Source organism: Dipodomys spectabilis, unplaced genomic scaffold (assembly GCF_019054845.1).
Source record: "Dipodomys spectabilis isolate Male_0828 unplaced genomic scaffold, ASM1905484v1 ptg000030l, whole genome shotgun sequence".
NCBI classification, from domain to species: Eukaryota; Metazoa; Chordata; class Mammalia; order Rodentia; family Heteromyidae; genus Dipodomys; species Dipodomys spectabilis.
The window spans coordinates 8390587-8406880 of NW_024870707.1; the positions used below are offsets into that span (position 1 = coordinate 8390587).

The following is a 16294-nucleotide window of genomic DNA, read 5'->3' on the forward strand; positions in this document are numbered from 1 at the left end:
TTCCAGTAAAGCATTTTCGTACCTACTGGAAAAGGGATCTGCAGAACCAAGAAATACAGTAACACCTGGTGGCCCCCTTTTAACATCTAAAGTTCTACCCAGCAACAGACGCCCTGATCCCGCCCTTTCGCCTTTTCATTGGCCAGCTTGAATCGTCGCCTGGCGCTCTGATTGGTCAAGCGTGTTCGCCAGGGTTTTGGGTTTTTTTTTCCAATTGGCGAAGCGGCTGGGACTTATTTATTTATTTCGGTGGGGTGGGTGGGGAGAGTTGTTCCGCTGGGCAGGTGGGGTCGTTTCTGGGGGATTACTTTTCTAGAGCTGCTTCTGGTTGGACGGCGTGGGCGCAATGCGCGCGACCCTTAAGATGCCAAACTGTGGAACGTGTGACCCTTTCCTGTCCAGGCTCCGGCCCTTAAACTGAAGCCCGAGAGACTTCCGGGCTCGGGCCTGTGCTGAGGGCCCAAAACCAGAGTGCCTCTGCGGCAGACTCCACCTCGCCTTCAGATTGAGGACACGGATCCCATTCTCCTCGGTTCCCCAGCTCACAGAAGTCGACATCAATAAATGTAATATCGAATAAGGACAAATAAAGAGCTAGGAAGCAGTAAAACCCTCCTTTGGTAGCGGTTGTACCACCGGCTTTCACTTCCGGGTCGGGGTGGGGGGGTGTGTCGCTGAGAAAAGAGGAAGCCGATTTTTTGCAGACCTTAGCACGGCGGCCTCTAATCATCAGTTCGGGCCTTGTTTTTTCCCCCCAAAGTCTCCTTATCCCGTGATTCCCAACTTAGTCCTTGGCTTGACTATTCCTCATCCCCTTTAACTAGTTTCCTGCACTTTTTAAGTCTGAAAATACTGTAAAGAGGAGAAACAGGGGCTGTAGAAAAGCCCTTAAAGCTCACCTGCCCGCCCCCCCCCCCTTTTTTTTTGAGAACGGTGATTTTCCACCTTCCTTAGCTGCCCGAGAAACAGTTATTTCAATCCCAGTCCCGAGCTTCATTTGCTCTTTTCCCTTTCCGATTCTATAAGAGCCCTGGGCCACCAAGCGTTATGGAGAAGCGCCTGCAGGAGGCTCAGCTGTACAAGGAGGAAGGGAACCAGCGCTACCGGGAAGGGAAGTACCGGGATGCCGTGAGCCGGTACCACCGAGCTCTGCTTCAGCTGCGAGGGCTAGACCCGAGTCTGCCTTCCCCGATTCCTAGTCTAGGCCCACAGGGCCCGGCTCTAACACCCGAACAAGAAAACGAACTGCACACCACCCAGACAGACTGCTACAACAATCTGGCTGGTAAGAACAGGGCTGAAGGGTGGGTAGAGAACATTAAGGGAGGAACATTAAATGTGAGCTTTGGAGAAGACAACAAACAAGATGTTCATGTCTGCTACAATCCAGTTTATTCTGACGTGAATTGAAATCTGTTTCTAAGCTGGGCACTTGGTTCACACCTGTAATCCTAACTACTCAAGAGACTGAGATCTGAAGATCGCAGTTCAAAGTTAGCCCAGGCAGGACAGACTGTGAGACTGTCATCTCCAGTGAACCACAAAAGAGCTGGAAGTGGGCTGGGAAGGTGGCTCAGTGGTAGAGTGCTTGCCTTGCATGCATGAGCCCCTGGGTTCGATTCCTTAGCACCACATAAGCATAAAAAGCCGGAAGTGGTGCTGTGGCTCAAGTGGTAGATTGCTAGCCTTGAGCTGAAGATCCGAGGGACAGTCCCCCAGGCCAAAATAAATAAATAAAAATTAAAACCAGTCAATCTTAACTTCAGTGCTTGAATTCCTTATTTTTCCCCCCTCCTCTAGCCGGTAATTTGAACTCAGGGCTTCACAGATGTTCTACTTACTTGCTCATCCTCAACCCTGAGCTAAGCCCATAGCCCTGCTTTTTCGTGGGGCTTGAACTCTGGGCCTGGGTGCTGTCCCTCAATCCTCAGCTCAAGGCTAGTACTTTACCACTTGAGCCACAGTACCACTTCTGACTTTCTGAATGGTTTATTGGAGATAAGAGTCTCACAGACTTTCCCTGCCCACACTGGTTTTGAACCATGATCCTCAGATCTCAGTATCCTGAATAGCTAGGATTACAGGCATGAGCCACCAGCACCCGGCCATAGCCCTGCTTTTTATCTGGTTGTTTTGGAGACAGTTTTGCAGACTTTTCTACCTGATCTAGCTAAATAGTTAGGATTACAAGCTTGAGCCACCAGCACATGGCTCAGAGCTTGAATTTTTTACTTTTTTTTTTTTTGGTCATGGGGCTTGAACTCTGGGCCTGGGCACTGTCCCTCAGCAATTCAGCTCAAGGCTACTACTTGAGTCATAGTGCCATTTCCTGTTTTCTGGTGGTATATTGGAGATAAGAGTCTCATGGACTTTCCAGCCTGGGCTGGCTTTGAACCGAAATTCCCAGATCTCAGCCTCCTGAGTATCTCGGATTACAGGCATGAATCACCGGCATCCAGCAATACTGTACATTATTAAAGAATAGAATATGTACTAAGGAACTGACCAAAAGCAAGGAAAGAAGATGCTTTACTTGGGAATATGTGTAAGTATCTTGACTCTCCAGGTGGACTTGAAGGCAAGGATTATCGTGACATAGCCCTCTCCAGAATCTCTGGGAGTATTTGATAGATGTTCCATAAAGACTCACTAAATTAGCAATTTTCATTTACTGAGTGCTTATAACATAGTGAGCAGTTTATTTACAGTGTTTATTGTCATGAATGTTTTACAAAATGTGTAATGATTATTCTGATTTTTACAGATGACAAATCAGAAAATATCACAGCCTAAAACATGTTGATGGCATCTCATCATATTTAGGAAAAAAAAATCTAAACTTTAACCCTCTTCAGCAGTACCTAATTAGACCTGGCTTCTCTATATACTAAATGCTGACAAAGCATATTTCCACCTAGGTTGTGTGAGCTAACAATTACTCTTGAGCTAGAATGCTCTGTGCCTTGAATGACCCTTGTTATTGAGAGCTAGATTAAAAGTCACTTGAGAGTATGTATGCATGTGTATGGTTAGACTCACTATGGCTGTCCAACCCAGGTCTCACACATGTTAAGCACTCTACTGTTTGGTGTGTGTGTGTGTGTGTGTTTTGGTCAGTTGTGTTTGGGGTGTGTGTGTGTGTGTGTGTTTTGGTCAGTTGTGGGCCTGAATTCTGGGCCTGGACGCTGTCCCTCAGCTCAGCTCTTTAGCTCAAGGCTAGTGGTCTACCACGTGAGCCTGTTTTTCTGGTGGTTAATTGGAGATAAGAATCTCATGGACTGTCCTGCTTGGGCCTCCAAAAGTAACTTTCTTAGAGAAGCCTTCAGTACCAAACAGCAGTCTGACTTCATTTACTCTCTCTCCCAACCCAGTTTTATTGTCTTCAGGTAAAACTTTCAAAATTTCATGTTTGTTGTACATTCTCCTCTTGGAGACTAGGAAGCACAATCTGTGTTAATTATCAACATGTCTTGCCTTAGCCAGGCACCAGTGGGTCATACCTAGAATCTTAGCTACTCAGAAGGCCAAGATCCAGAGAATTATGGTTTGAACCCAGCCCAGATAGAAAAGTTATCAAGACTCCTATCTCCAAAATAACTAGCAAATAGCTGGGCTGGAAGTATGGCTCAAGTGGTAGAGCACCAAGTGGAACAAGCAAGCTGAGCAAGTGCAAGACCCTGAGTTTAAGCCCACCTGGAGTGGGGTGGGCATGAAGAGCTCTCTTGTTCCTCTCATCCTTTGCTCCTAGTTCAGTGTCTGCACATGCTCAGATTAATGCTTCATTCCTGTCAAATGAATTAATGAAAAGCTAGTAAGAGAGGTGGATTAATTGACTGCCGGGGAAATAGCTCAGTATAAACTCTATGAGCACTTGGTAGGAGTGTTGGAGAAAGGAAGCACATATAAGCCCAGGCTTTTGTTCTCATCATCCCTGAACCTTGGTTCATCTCAGAACCATGATAGAATATTTGTATGTTTAATTTTAATAGTTGTGAAATAAGGAGCATATTTCCCTGCTCAAAGATAAGAAACAATGAATTTGGATATTGCCTCTGAGCCAGGGTTTTATTTTGAGCCTTTATTAAATCATCCAAGGATAGTGAGATATTGTCATTGAAAATGACAAGAAAGCCAGGTGCTGGTGGCTCACACCTGTAATCTTACCTACTCAGAAGGCTGAGATCTGAGGATCACGGTTCAAAGCCAGCCCAGGCAGGAAGGTCCATGAGACTATTATCTCCAATAAACCACTAGAAAATTGGGTGTGGGGCTGTAGCTCAAGCGGTAGAATGCTGGCCTTTTGCTGAAGAGCTGAGGGATAGCATTCAGGCCCAGAGTTCAAGCCCCACAACCCACCAAAAAAAAGAAAAGAAAATGACAAGAAGCTGACATCGGTGGCTCACGCCTAAAAATCTTAGCTACTCGGGAGGCAGAGATCTCAGGAATAAGGTTCCAAGCCAGCCAGCCAGAGCTGGAAAGTCCGTGAGATTCTTATTCCAATAAACCACCAGAAAACCAGATGTAGCGCTGTGGCTCAAGTGGTAGAGCACTAACCTTGAGCTGAAAAGCTCAAGGACAGCACCCGGGCCCATGACTGACACAACTGGTAAGATGGGAGAGTTTGAAAATAGAGCCTTGGTGTAATGAAGATGACATATATTTTCATTCTGAAGTTAGGATAACACATAGCATTATGTACACAAAAGGCAATTGGTAAATACTGAAGTAGATTTCAAGTATGTATGGCTTTTATTTACTGCTGTGTTTCCAGTACCTAATAGAGGGTGTGGCACCTAGGAGACACGTGAGTATTTGTTGAGTAAGTGAACACTGGGGATGCCCTTGAAGTGGTCTATGGAATCTGTTAGAATAAGCCTCTCCTCCTTCTTCATTCAACCTTTAATTTTGTCCACTAGCCTGTCTCCTTCAGATGGAGCCAGTGAACTATGAACGAGTGAGGGAATACAGTCAGAAAGTCCTGGAACGACAGCCTGATAATGCCAAGGCCTTGTATCGAGCTGGAGTAGCCTTTTTCCATCTGCAGGACTATGACCAGGCTCGGCATTACCTCCTGGCTGCTGTGAATAGGCAGCCTAAAGGTGAGTGAGAGGGGAATTGAAGTGGTGAGGACAAATATCTGTCCTGCTGTCAACATTATGAAATGATCAAGCTGGGCACTGGTGGCTTACCCTTGTAATCCTAACTGTTCACGAGGCTGAGATCTGAGAATTTCAATTCCAAACCAGCCCCAGCAGGAAAGTGCATGAGATTTTTTTTTTTTTTTTTTTTGTCAGTCGTGCGTCTTGAACTCTGGGCCTGGCCACTGTCCCTCAGCTCTTCAGCTCAACTCGAGCACGCTACCACTTGAACCATAGCACTCCTTCCAGTTTCCTGGTGGTTTATTGTAGATAAGAGTCTTAACAGACTTTCCTGCCAGGGCTGGCTTTAAACTGCAATTCTCAGATCTCAGCCTCCTGAGTAGCTAGGATTACAGGCGTGAGCCACCAGCACCAGGCTTTCTTGTACCCTTTTTGAAAGGCACATCCCATAATTATTTTTCCATGCCCACCCAACTGGGCCTGACAGGAATTTTAGAAGCATTAGTTTTCAAAGTTCATTTCCTACCCTTTAAAGGTGTGTCTGGAAATAGGATGTTACCCGGTTAAACTGGGTAATTGTCATTTGCCTGCTTTCAGGCTGGGGACTGGCATTTACTTTCGCTGTCATTTTGTCTTTTATCTCTTGCTAGCCCCAGGTGCGACCTAGAAAAAGAAGCAGCCTACTGAGAGAATTTGAGATTTGCACTTTGCCTTTAAAGTGTGAAGTGGACAGTAGGCGTATTCCTGTGTTAGTTGGTTCAGTATTAAGGATTGTCTCCCCATTTCCCCCTTGCTGGCTTAGAGCAGTTACTGAAGATAGAAGCAGAGGGTCCCCAAGCATAGAAGTGCTGTAAAACCTCACTAAGTTAAATGAATGTTAAAGCCACTTTAGCCTAGTAAAATATAAAATATGACTGTTTATCTAAATGAATTTCGGGAAAGGGACACATTGGTTTTTGTTGTTGGTGGTGGTGGTAGTGGTATTTGTTTTTGCTTTCTTGTGTTTTTTTTTGTTGTTTTTGTTGCTTTTTTCTTTTGAAGGAGGAAAGTAGGGACACATAAATAAAGGAAAAAAGGATGAATAAGTGCAATCAGTAAACACTATGTGGAAAATAGACTAGGCAACTTATAGCCAGGGACGGGAGAGGGAAACGGGGGAGAGAGGGGTGTGAAGCACAGGAAAAGGTGATAGTGTCCAAAAAGAAATATACCCATAGTTGGGTGCTGGTGGCTCACGCCTATAATCCTAGCTACTCAGGAGGCTGAGATCTGAGGATTGTGGTTCAAAGCCAGCCTGGGCAGGAAAGTCCGTGATACTCTTATCTCCAATTAACCACCAGAAAACTGGAAGTGGCGCTGTGGCTCAAGTGGTAGAGTGTTCCCCCTGAGCTGAAGAGCTAAGGGATAGCGGCCAGGCCCAGAGTTCAAGCCCCATGATTGACCAAAAAAAGAAAAAAGAAAGAAATATACTCATTACTTGACTTATGAAAACAGTAACCTCTCTGTAAAACACATTAATCCTAGCTATTCAGGAGGCTGAGATATGAGAGGATTTCAGTTTGAAGCTAGCCCAGGCAGGAAGGTCCCTGAGACTCATCTCCATTTAACCACCAGAAAACCAGAAGTGATGCTGTGGCTCAAAGTGGTAGAATTCTAGCCTTGAACAAAAGAGCTCAAGGACAATGCCTAGATCCCAGTTCAAGCCCACAACCAACCAAAAAAAAAAGATGCCACCAATGTGGATAAAATCTTTTTTTTTTTTTTGCCCATCCTGGGGCATGGACTCAGGGCCTGGGCACTGTTCCTAAGCTTCTTTCGCACAAGGCTAACACTCTACCACTTGAGCCATAATGCCACTTCCAGCTTTTTCTGTTTATGTGATCCTGAGGAATCAAACCCAACACTTCATGCATGCTAGACAAGCACTCTACCACTGAGCCACATCCCCTGCCCACAGATAGCATCTTTAGGTACTGTAATCACCGTTTCCTAAAAATCCCTTTCATTATAAAGTTAGCAATCAGCCATGCTGTGTACAGTGACTAAAAAATTCAGAGTGGGGGCTGGGAAGGTGGCTCAGTGGTAGAGCGCTTGCCTTGCATGCCTGAGGCCCTGAGTTCGATTCCTCAGCACCACATAAGCAAAAAGAAAAAAGCCGGAAGTGTGCTGTGGCTCAAGTGGTAGAGCGCTAACTTTGAGCTGAAGAGCTGAGGGACAGCACCCAGGCCCAGAGGTCAAGCCCCATGACCGGACAAAAAAAAAAATTCAGAGTGATATTAAGTAATGGAATTTATTGTTGTGATATATTCAGATTCTGGAAAGATAAATGAGAGTGTGTTAATGACCCTCCCCTGCCTAACATATGATTATGGTTTGTCTAATTGCCTTCTCCATTATCTCCCAAGATACCAATGTCCGGCGGTACCTCCAGCTGACACAGACAGAACTCAACAGCTACCATACAAAAGAGAAACAACTGTACCTTGGCATGTTTGGTTAATAAAGAAAAGGGATGCTCCAACACATCAACTAAGGTGGACCATTAAAGACCCATTAAGGAGAAACCTGAGCCTCAGCAAGAGAAATGAATCCTGTATCTCTGTTCCAGCTGAATTTCTATTTTGTTTCCTGTTCTGCACAGCTCTTTGCTACTTAGACCATTTGTGTGTGTGTGTGTGTGTGTGTGTGTGTGTGTGTGTGTGTGTGTGTGTGTCCATCTATATGTTTGCTATTTGCTACCTTCCAATAAAATTTTACTGTTGGGGATGTTTGCTTTGAAATATAGACCAGAAAACATTCATTAGCCATGGGTGAAAATATTTCTGGCCATGAAATTTAATGAGTTGTTTTAGGTGTATTTCTATACAGGGCAGAAGAGTAGCAGAGGATGAAGTAAAGGGAGCAAAAGCCTCCAGTGATTTTTGTTTTTCCTCAAATGCCCAAACCCAAACTGATAACTGATCTTTTTGTCAAGCTAAATAATTGTAAGTAGAGCTCGAGTATATGTAAATGAAAGGCTTACAGTGAATCATTTTTGTTTCCTTATTCTTCTTACTAATTCATACACACTGAAATTTCTTTCTTCCGGGCTGGGAAGGTAGCTCAGTGGTAGAGCGCTTGCCTTGCATGCATGAGTCCCTGGGTTCGATTCTTTAGCACCACATAAGCAAAAAGGAAAAAGCCGAAGTGACACTGTGGCTCAAGTGGTAGAGTGCTGGCCTTGAGCTGAAGAGCTGACAGCGCCCAGGCCCAGAGTTCAGGCCCCACGACCGGACCCAAAAAAAAAAAAGTCACCTTCCCAGCCTCTTGTTACTATTTTCTGATTTATTTGTAATTTCTAGTCTTTGCTATTGCTTGTACTCAGATCATTAACACGTATTTTTTCATTAAAATAATAACTTTCTAGAGTCAAGCATTCAAGTATTTATCCAATAACCCTTCAAGCCTCATGCCAAAAAAAAAAAAAGAATAAATCCCTGGTTTTCATAAAGTTGTAAATCTGTTGTATAAGCCTTTCTCTAAAAAATATAAGACATGGGCTGGGAAGGTGGCTCAGTGGTAGAGCGCTTGCCTTGCATGCATGAGGCCCTGGGTTCCATTCCTCAGCACCACATAAGCAAAAAGAAAAAAGCCAGAAGTGGCGCTGTGGCTCCAGTGGTAGAGCGCTAGCCTTGAACTGAAGAGCTGAGGGACAGCACCCAGGCCCAGAGTTCAGGCCCCACAAACAGACCTCTCCCCCCCCCCAAAAAAAAAAGACATTACCTACCATGTCTTCTAGAAATTATACTATAAAATAGTAGGGCAAAAAACACAAATCTCTCTTGACCTGTCACCCTATATTTTGTAAGAGTTTTTAAGTCCTGACAAGAGTAGAGAATAACGAAAGCCCATTATTTTATTGCTTAGTGCCTTCGGAGCAGCTGATGGCCTGTGGGGAAGCTGTGTTGCGCATGCATGCAGGATGCAGTAGAAGGCTTAGTAGAAGGCTCTCCACCAGAAGCTCCTTTGTCGTTCTGTTTACTTGTGGGTTACATGTATGCCATGTATACTAAATAGTAGCTGAAAACATGTAGCATGGCCAGTACCTTCATAAATGTTATTAGCATCATATAACTGTAAAGTAAATAGGTTTTTTGAATGAAAAACCACTCTGGTTTATTGATAAGACCTCATAGACTAGACCCCTCTGTGCCTCTCAACACATTAAGTAATATAACCATCAGCTTTCATCAGAAAACTTTTCTGGCAAGGCACTAGTGGGTGGTTCATGCCTGTAATCCCAGCTACTCAGGAGGCTGAATTCAGAGGATCGTGATTTGAAGCCAGCCCAGAGTCCTTAAGACTCATCTCCAATTACTACCAAAGAGCTGTAAGTGGAGCTATGGCTCAAGTGCTAGACCTAGGCCCAGAGTTCAAGCCCCAGGACTGGCAGCACACACAAATTTTTACTCCTAAGCTTCATGGTTTATAAAACTTAGGCTTGAGGCTGGGAAGGTGGCTCAGTTGTAGAGTGCTTGCCTTGCATGCATGAGGTCCTGGGTTCTATTCCTCAGTGCCACATAAGCAGAAAAAGCCAGAAGTGGCCCTATGGCTCAAGTGGTAGAGCGTTAGCCTTGAGGTGAAGAGCTGAGGGACAGCGCCCAGGCACAGAGTTCAGGCCCCACAACAGACAAAATAAAAAATAAAGCTGGGCGCCGGTGGCTCATGCCTGTAATCCTAGCTACTCAGGAGGCTGAGATCTGAGGATCGAGGTTCAAAGCCAGCCCAGGCAGGAAAGTCCGTGAGACTCATCTCCAATAAACCACCAGAAAACCGGGAGTGGCTCTGTAGCTCAAGTGGTAGAGTGCTCCCCTTGAGCTAGAATGCTGAGGTACAGCGCTCAGCCCCGGAATTCAGGCCCCACGACTGACCAAAAAATAAAAAATAAAACAGGCTGGGCTGGGAAGGTGGCTCAGTGGTAGAGCGCTTGCCTTGCATGCCTGAGGCCCTGGGTTCGATTCATCAGCACCACATAAGCAAAAAGGAAAAAGCCGGAAGTGGTGCTGTGGCTCAAATGGTAGAGTGCTAGCCTTGAGCTAAAGAGCTGAGGGACAGCACTCAGGCCCAGAATTCAAGCCCCACGACTGACCAAAAAATAAAACAGGCTTACTGACAAAATTTTGCCATGGTGCATCCTGTCAAGTTAAAAAACTCTATTTCCTGCCGGGCGCTGGTGGCTCATGCCTGTAATCCTAGCTACTCAGGAGGCTGAGATCTGAGGATCGCCGTTCAAAGCCAGCCCGGGCAGGAAAGACCGTGAGACTCCTATCTCCAATAAAACCACCAGAAAACCGGAAGTGGCGCTGTAGCTCAAGTGGTAGAGCACTCGCCTTGAGCTGGAGAGTTGAGGGACAGCGCCCAGGCCCAGAGTTCAAGCCCCACGACTGACAAAAAAAAAAAAAAACTCTATTTCCTTAGTAATTTTCCATCCATTTCCCTCCCCCTGCCCCACACCCTTGATAAGAGCCTCCCTTTGGCCTTGTTGGAATCAGTTAGGTCCAACTCTGTCCCCAATGTGAAACCCAGTTACTATGACTCTCCATTGAGTAGCCTGCCTTACCATGGCAGTAAATCCTAGCTACTTGGGAGGCTGAGATCTGAGGATCGAAGTTTGAAGCTGGCCTGGGCAGAAAAGTTCCTGTGAGATACGTATCTCCAATTAGTCACTCAGAACTTGGGAGTGGCTCTGTGGCTCAAGTGGTAGACCGCTCACCTTGAGCTGAAGAGCTGAGGAACATGCCCATGCCCAAAGTTCAAGTCCCATTACCGACCCCCTTCCCCCCAAAAAAATGCCATTTAGAAATTTTACTTAACCTTTTTTTTTTTTTAGCATTACTAAGAAATCACACAGTGGTCAGGCTTACATTTGACAATCCCAGCTTCTGACGGAGATGTCAATCAATAGTCTCATGCTGGTGTCAACGGTCTAACAACCCTCTGTCCTGAAGGGGCCAGCCAGAAGCTCTCCATCCTTGCATTTGGAAGTTACCATCTTTAATCATTTCCACACAGGGTTTGGTGATTTTGAATAAAGCCAGGGACTGATGGCTCACACCTGCAATCCTAGCTACAAAAGAAGCTGAGGTCTGAGGATCATAGTTTGAAGCCAGCCCAGGCAGGAAACTCTGGGAGAGTCTTACCTCCAATTACCCATTAAAATAACCTAAATTGGAGTTGTAGCTTAAGTGGTAGAATGTTAGCCTTGAACAAAAAGGCTAAGGGAGCCAGGTGCCAGTAGCTCACACGTGTAATCCTAGCTAATCAGGAGGCTGAGATTTGAGGATCATGATTCAAAGCCAGCCTGGACACGAAAGTGTGAAACTCTTTTTTTTTGGGGGGGTCTGGTCGTGGGGCCTGAACTCTGGGCCTGGGCGCTGTCCCTCAACTCTTCAGCTCAAGGCTAGCGCTCTACCACCTGAACCACAGCGCCACTTCTGGCTTTTTTTACTTTTTGCTTATGTGGTGCTGAGGAATCGAACCCAGGGCCTCATGCATGCAAGGCAAGCACTCTACCACTGAGCCACCTTCCCAGCCCTGTGGTAGTGGGTTTGAACTTGGCCTCATGCTTCCTAGGAAGATATTCCACCACTTGTGCCATGGCCCCAAGCCTGCATCATCAGCTTTTCCCATAATACTGTAATGAAGGAACTTTTCTTTTGTCAAATCTTCACCTCTAAGCTCTGTCTCCTTTCTGTATCAAAAACTAGCTTTGTAAGAAGAGTTTACAGTGCCAATGTGATGCCCATACCTGAAAAGGGAGGAAAGGAATTTGGGAAGTTTATTTGTATTTTCACTTTTCTTTGTTTCTACTTTATTTGCATTCAGGTCCTGAGTGCAAATAAAGATGTGGTTTAGAGCAAGCCTGCTATTCCATTCTACAGCTGGGGCAGGTTTTTTCATATTCTTTTTTTTTTTTTTTTTGGTCAGTCTTGGGGCTTGAACTCACTGTCCCTGACTTTTGCAGCTAACACTCTACCACTTGCACCACAGCACCACTTCTGGCTTTTTCTGTGTATGTGATGCTGAGGAATCAAACCCAGGGCTTCATGCATGCTAGGCAAGCACTCTACCACTAAGCCACATTCCCAGTGCCTTCTTTCACATTCTTTTTTTTTTTTTTTGGGGGGGGAGGGGTGTCCAGTTGTGGGGCCTGAACTCTGGGCCTGGGCGCTGTCCCTCAGCTCTTCAGCTCAAGGCTAGTGCTCTACCACTTGAGCCACAGCGCCACTTCTGGCTTTTTTCTTTATGCTTATGTAGTGCTGAGGAATGGAACCCAGGGCCTCAGGCATGCAAGACAAGCGCTCTACCACTGAGCCACCTTCCCAGCCCTTCTTTCACATTTTTTTTTTTCTTTCACATTCTTAGGGCTGGTTTTCCCCATCCCACATCAACACCCCAAATTCTCATTTATTTGCCATTCCATTGCAAACAGCCATGTGTATGACCTTACATAATTTAACTTCTCTAGGTTACTATCGTCACACTGTTTTATTTCTCTGGTACTGGGTATCAAACCCAGGGCATAATTCATGCTAGGCACTTGGCCACTGAATTATGTTACCAGTCCCACACTTCTGATGCAAAGTGTGGGACAAGATCCTCTCATGGGCTTTCCTGCTGTAGCTTTCCCAAGCAACCATTATTCTAATGCCTCCACAGACTCTCAACCTCCCCCACACAAGACTAGTACCACAAGACTGTTTCCTGTCTGTCCTTATCTTGTCTTCAGAGACCACAATCCATATTTTCAACACACAGGCAAAAATTTCAAATCATCAGTACACTATGTGTCACTGAAACAATCAAGGAAACGTCCTAGGTAGAAGGGAACAAAACCACACTCAAATGACAAGAAAAGAACTTTCAATTGTTAACTGCCATGAATGTTTTAAACCAGTCTATAGCACACATGGCATCTATAGTCGTAAGCTAGGTTCAAATACTGGCTAGCCCCTTAGCCAGTTTTGAGCAAGTTAACGTTTTAAGTTTCAAGTTTCCTTGCCCATGCAAAAACAGGTGTGGTGGGATAATATCCCAAAAGGTTGTTGAGGATTAAATGAGTAGTAAGCCAGGCTATGGCGGCTCACACATGATTCTAGCTACTCAGAAGGCTGAGATCTGAGAATGGTGGTTCAAAACCAGCCAAGGCAGGAAATTCCTTGAGACTCTTATCTCCACCAGAATACTAACTGGAAGTGATACTGTGGCTCAAAGTGGTAAAGTGTTAGCCTTGCGCCAAAGAGCTCAGTGACAGTGCCCAGGCCCCGAGTTCAAGCCCCAGGAAGACCAAAACAAAAACAAAAAGCAGAGATTATACAAAGTACCCAAAACATTAGAACCCAGAATGCGAAAGTTCAACTGTAAAAATCAGCCAAGATTGTTTTAAGATTCCTTAATTTGCATACCTTTCCTAAGTAAAGTTTACACTGCCATCTTCCCTTTTTCCTTATCAGACTCACTTGCCTACCCCAAATACAGGAGTCAGATAAAAAACCTGAGGAAAGGGATGAAGACTTTCTTTCAGTTCTGTGGAACAAACCAGACAACACCAGTTCAAAGAGATAATTTCTCATTGCTAGCTTTATGTTCTAGAATTTGAAGTGAGAAGTAATTACACCTCAGGAAAAAAAAAAAAAAATCCCAGTACCCTTAGAGAGGGCCAGCTGATCTACTCTGCCCCATAAAGTCCTATGTATCTGGTTGGGCCAAGAAAAGTGTAGGAACCTTTAGCTTGAGCCAACCCTCAGTTCTGTCACCCAGCGGAAGTGATGAGATGCCTCTGGCCTTCTGTGTTACCATCTAAGGGAGGTAAGATTCAGGCCTGGCATTAGTTCGTGTCCCCCAGTTATTAATTTTTGGGGCCAAGTACAAAATCTTTGGGTGGTCCACCACCACCAGTACCCTGTCTGTCTGCTGTGGGTGAGCCAGAGAGGGGCTGCATCCCTAGCACAGAGCCAGCCTCTGGATCAGGTTTGCTGCGTTTGGCTAGATCCTCATTGTGAGCCTTGCGGATGTGGCGGTAGAGGTCCCCTGATTGTGTGTAGCTGCGCAGGCAGTAGCGGCACTCGTAGGGTCGTTCACGTGTGTGAACAGTAGCATGTCGCCGTAGTGTATAAGAGCATGAGAAGGTCTTTCCACATGTCTTGCAGGTGGGAACATCATCAGTAAAAACCCCAAAGGTTCCTGGGGCTGCTTCATACTCAGAAGGTGGGTAAAGTGGCTCATGCAAGGCTGGAGGTGCAGGAAGGGGTGAGGTCACCAGTCCTCGATGATACTGCCCTGGACCTGGCAGCAGGTGGTAGGACAGATGAGGGTCTGGAGGCAGGAAGTGGTCAGTTGGCCCCACCTCATCTAGTCCTGCTGCCCCTGCCTCCTCAAAAGTCTCTGGTTGGGAGGGCTGTCCCCCATACATTCCGCCTCCCGGTGAGAACAGTCCCTCAGGACCCTGAGACTGCTCCTCTGACACATCAGTCTCCTCATCGGAGATCACAATAGCTTCTACCTTCACCTGGACAAGTTCAGCTTCAGCTGGGGCTGGAGCCTGGGATGGAACTGGGGCTGAGACCGAGGCTGGAGCTGAAACTGGGGCTGATGCTGGGGGATAGAAGCCTTGTAATGGTCCTCCAGTATCCCTTGCTTCCACCACCCTCAAACTCTCAGAACCAACATCCAATGGAGTCAGAGGCTCCACTGAAACTGCAGGGAGGCCAGAAGAGAAGTAGTTTGCAGAAATGGTCTCTGTAGAGCTGCTAGGGCTGGCCAGAGAAACAGAGACATCAGTCACCGGTGGAGGAGGTGCTCGAAGATGTGGTGAGTCAACCTCCATGCTAGGCTGTGTAGTGTCAGCCCCACCAGGCATTGGTGGCTCATCTGTAGGACGGACAACAGGCAAGGGAGCAGGACTTTTCCATTCCTCTTTGCCCCAATGGCCTGAGGGCTCAGCAGATGCCAGTGAATGCTGGGAGCCACGGGAAGTGCTAGACAAAAACTCCAAACTTAGGGGCTGTGAGTTGGTTTCCTCCTCCTTCTTAGTACTATCTGCCTCTGCCAAGGCCCGAGCTTGCAGGCGCTGCTTACACACTTTGACGATGTCATTCATGTGTAAGTAGCTGGCAGCAGCCAGCACATCTTCCAGAGGGGTGTCCCCCCTCAGGGCCAGCTGGCCAGCATACATAAAGTCTAGAAGTAGCCCAAAGGCTGGAGCTGTAACAATCTCGTTGTGAATACACACTAGATCCCTCTTGTCTAGTTCCCGCTCCTTGTAGAAAAGCTGGAAGAATGGGCTACAGGAGGCCAGCACAGCCCGATGGGCCAGGAACTGGGTGCTACCCACCATCACGGTGCAGTCACAAAGAAAACCCTGAGACCGCTGCTCCCGGAGGCTCTGCAACAGCTGCTGACTGTGTTCTGGGAACTCCATAGCACCCCAAGAAAGGAAGGGCGCCCAAGAGATGTCCCCACCAGTGGCTCCCTGGGAAGAGAGGACAGGAAGTTAAGGGCAGGTAACTCCTCCAGCAACCCTAACATTAGCCTTGAACTATGGCTAGCCACCCCATGCCCCACCCCGCCCCCCAAGACGCCTGCTTTAGTTACTACCCCTTTTTTGCTTAGGTCACACCCAAAAGGTATCCTATTAGCCCCGCCCCTCGACTTAACCTTACCAGAAGGCCCCGCCCCGTCCCAACAATGCCCCGCCCCCGGAAGTCCCGCCCCTGACCAGTCTCTGCTTCCTTGATGCCCACCCTGTATCTTCTAGAGGTTTACCAACTAGGACTCTCGCTCCCAAGCTTTCCCGGACGATGCCACCACGCCCCACTCCGAGAACTCCCTGAGCCTCCCCCTCTCGCATTCCAGGGACTAAAGACTCCCAGTACGGGAAGTAGCAGAGAAAGCTGATCCCTCACCCACCACCGAGCGGCCACCAGGCGAGCTCCGCCCCTTCCCACCTTCTCAGTCTTAATTGGCTCAAGTTTTCCTTCTCTACTCATAGATTGGTTTGCTGTCCAGTGTCCCGCCCCACTATTACTGGCATTTCCAAATGGTTATGAGCAGCCGTCGCTCAGTCAGCGCGGCATTGGATTGGCTGTCACTCCCGTCCTAAACATTTCCCCTTCGTCCCGCCTTCGTTGCGTCAGAGCCCTCAGGATTGGCTGAAT

General features: G+C 46.7%; 2 protein-coding genes across 4 annotated transcripts; one reads left to right on the plus strand and one right to left on the minus strand.

Moving 5' to 3' along the window:
- The first annotated feature begins 684 nt into the window (after positions 1–684).
- Positions 685–8127, plus strand: Ttc9c (tetratricopeptide repeat domain 9C). The gene is made up of 3 exons (XM_042676030.1): positions 685–1285; positions 4917–5099; positions 7505–8127. Exons 1-3 carry the CDS (start codon positions 1048–1050, stop codon positions 7597–7599), a joined length of 516 nt encoding a protein of 171 aa, XP_042531964.1. The 5' UTR covers positions 685–1047; the 3' UTR covers positions 7600–8127.
- A 5573-nt stretch (positions 8128–13700) lies between these two features.
- On the minus strand, positions 13701–16069 carry Zbtb3 (zinc finger and BTB domain containing 3). Of its 3 annotated transcripts, none has more exons than XM_042676493.1 (2): positions 16043–16069; positions 13701–15609 (listed from the first exon to the last, which is right to left on the minus strand). In XM_042676493.1, the coding sequence occupies exon 2, from the start codon at positions 15556–15558 to the stop codon at positions 13987–13989; it is 1572 nt and encodes a 523-aa protein (XP_042532427.1). In that variant the 5' UTR covers positions 15559–15609; positions 16043–16069; the 3' UTR covers positions 13701–13986. The 3 variants fall into 3 exon arrangements, with proteins under 3 accessions (XP_042532427.1, XP_042532430.1, XP_042532428.1); XM_042676496.1 differs by having other exon boundaries at positions 16047–16068; XM_042676494.1 differs by lacking the exon at positions 16043–16069 and adding an exon at positions 15903–16027.
- Positions 16070–16294: the final 225 nt, after the last annotated feature.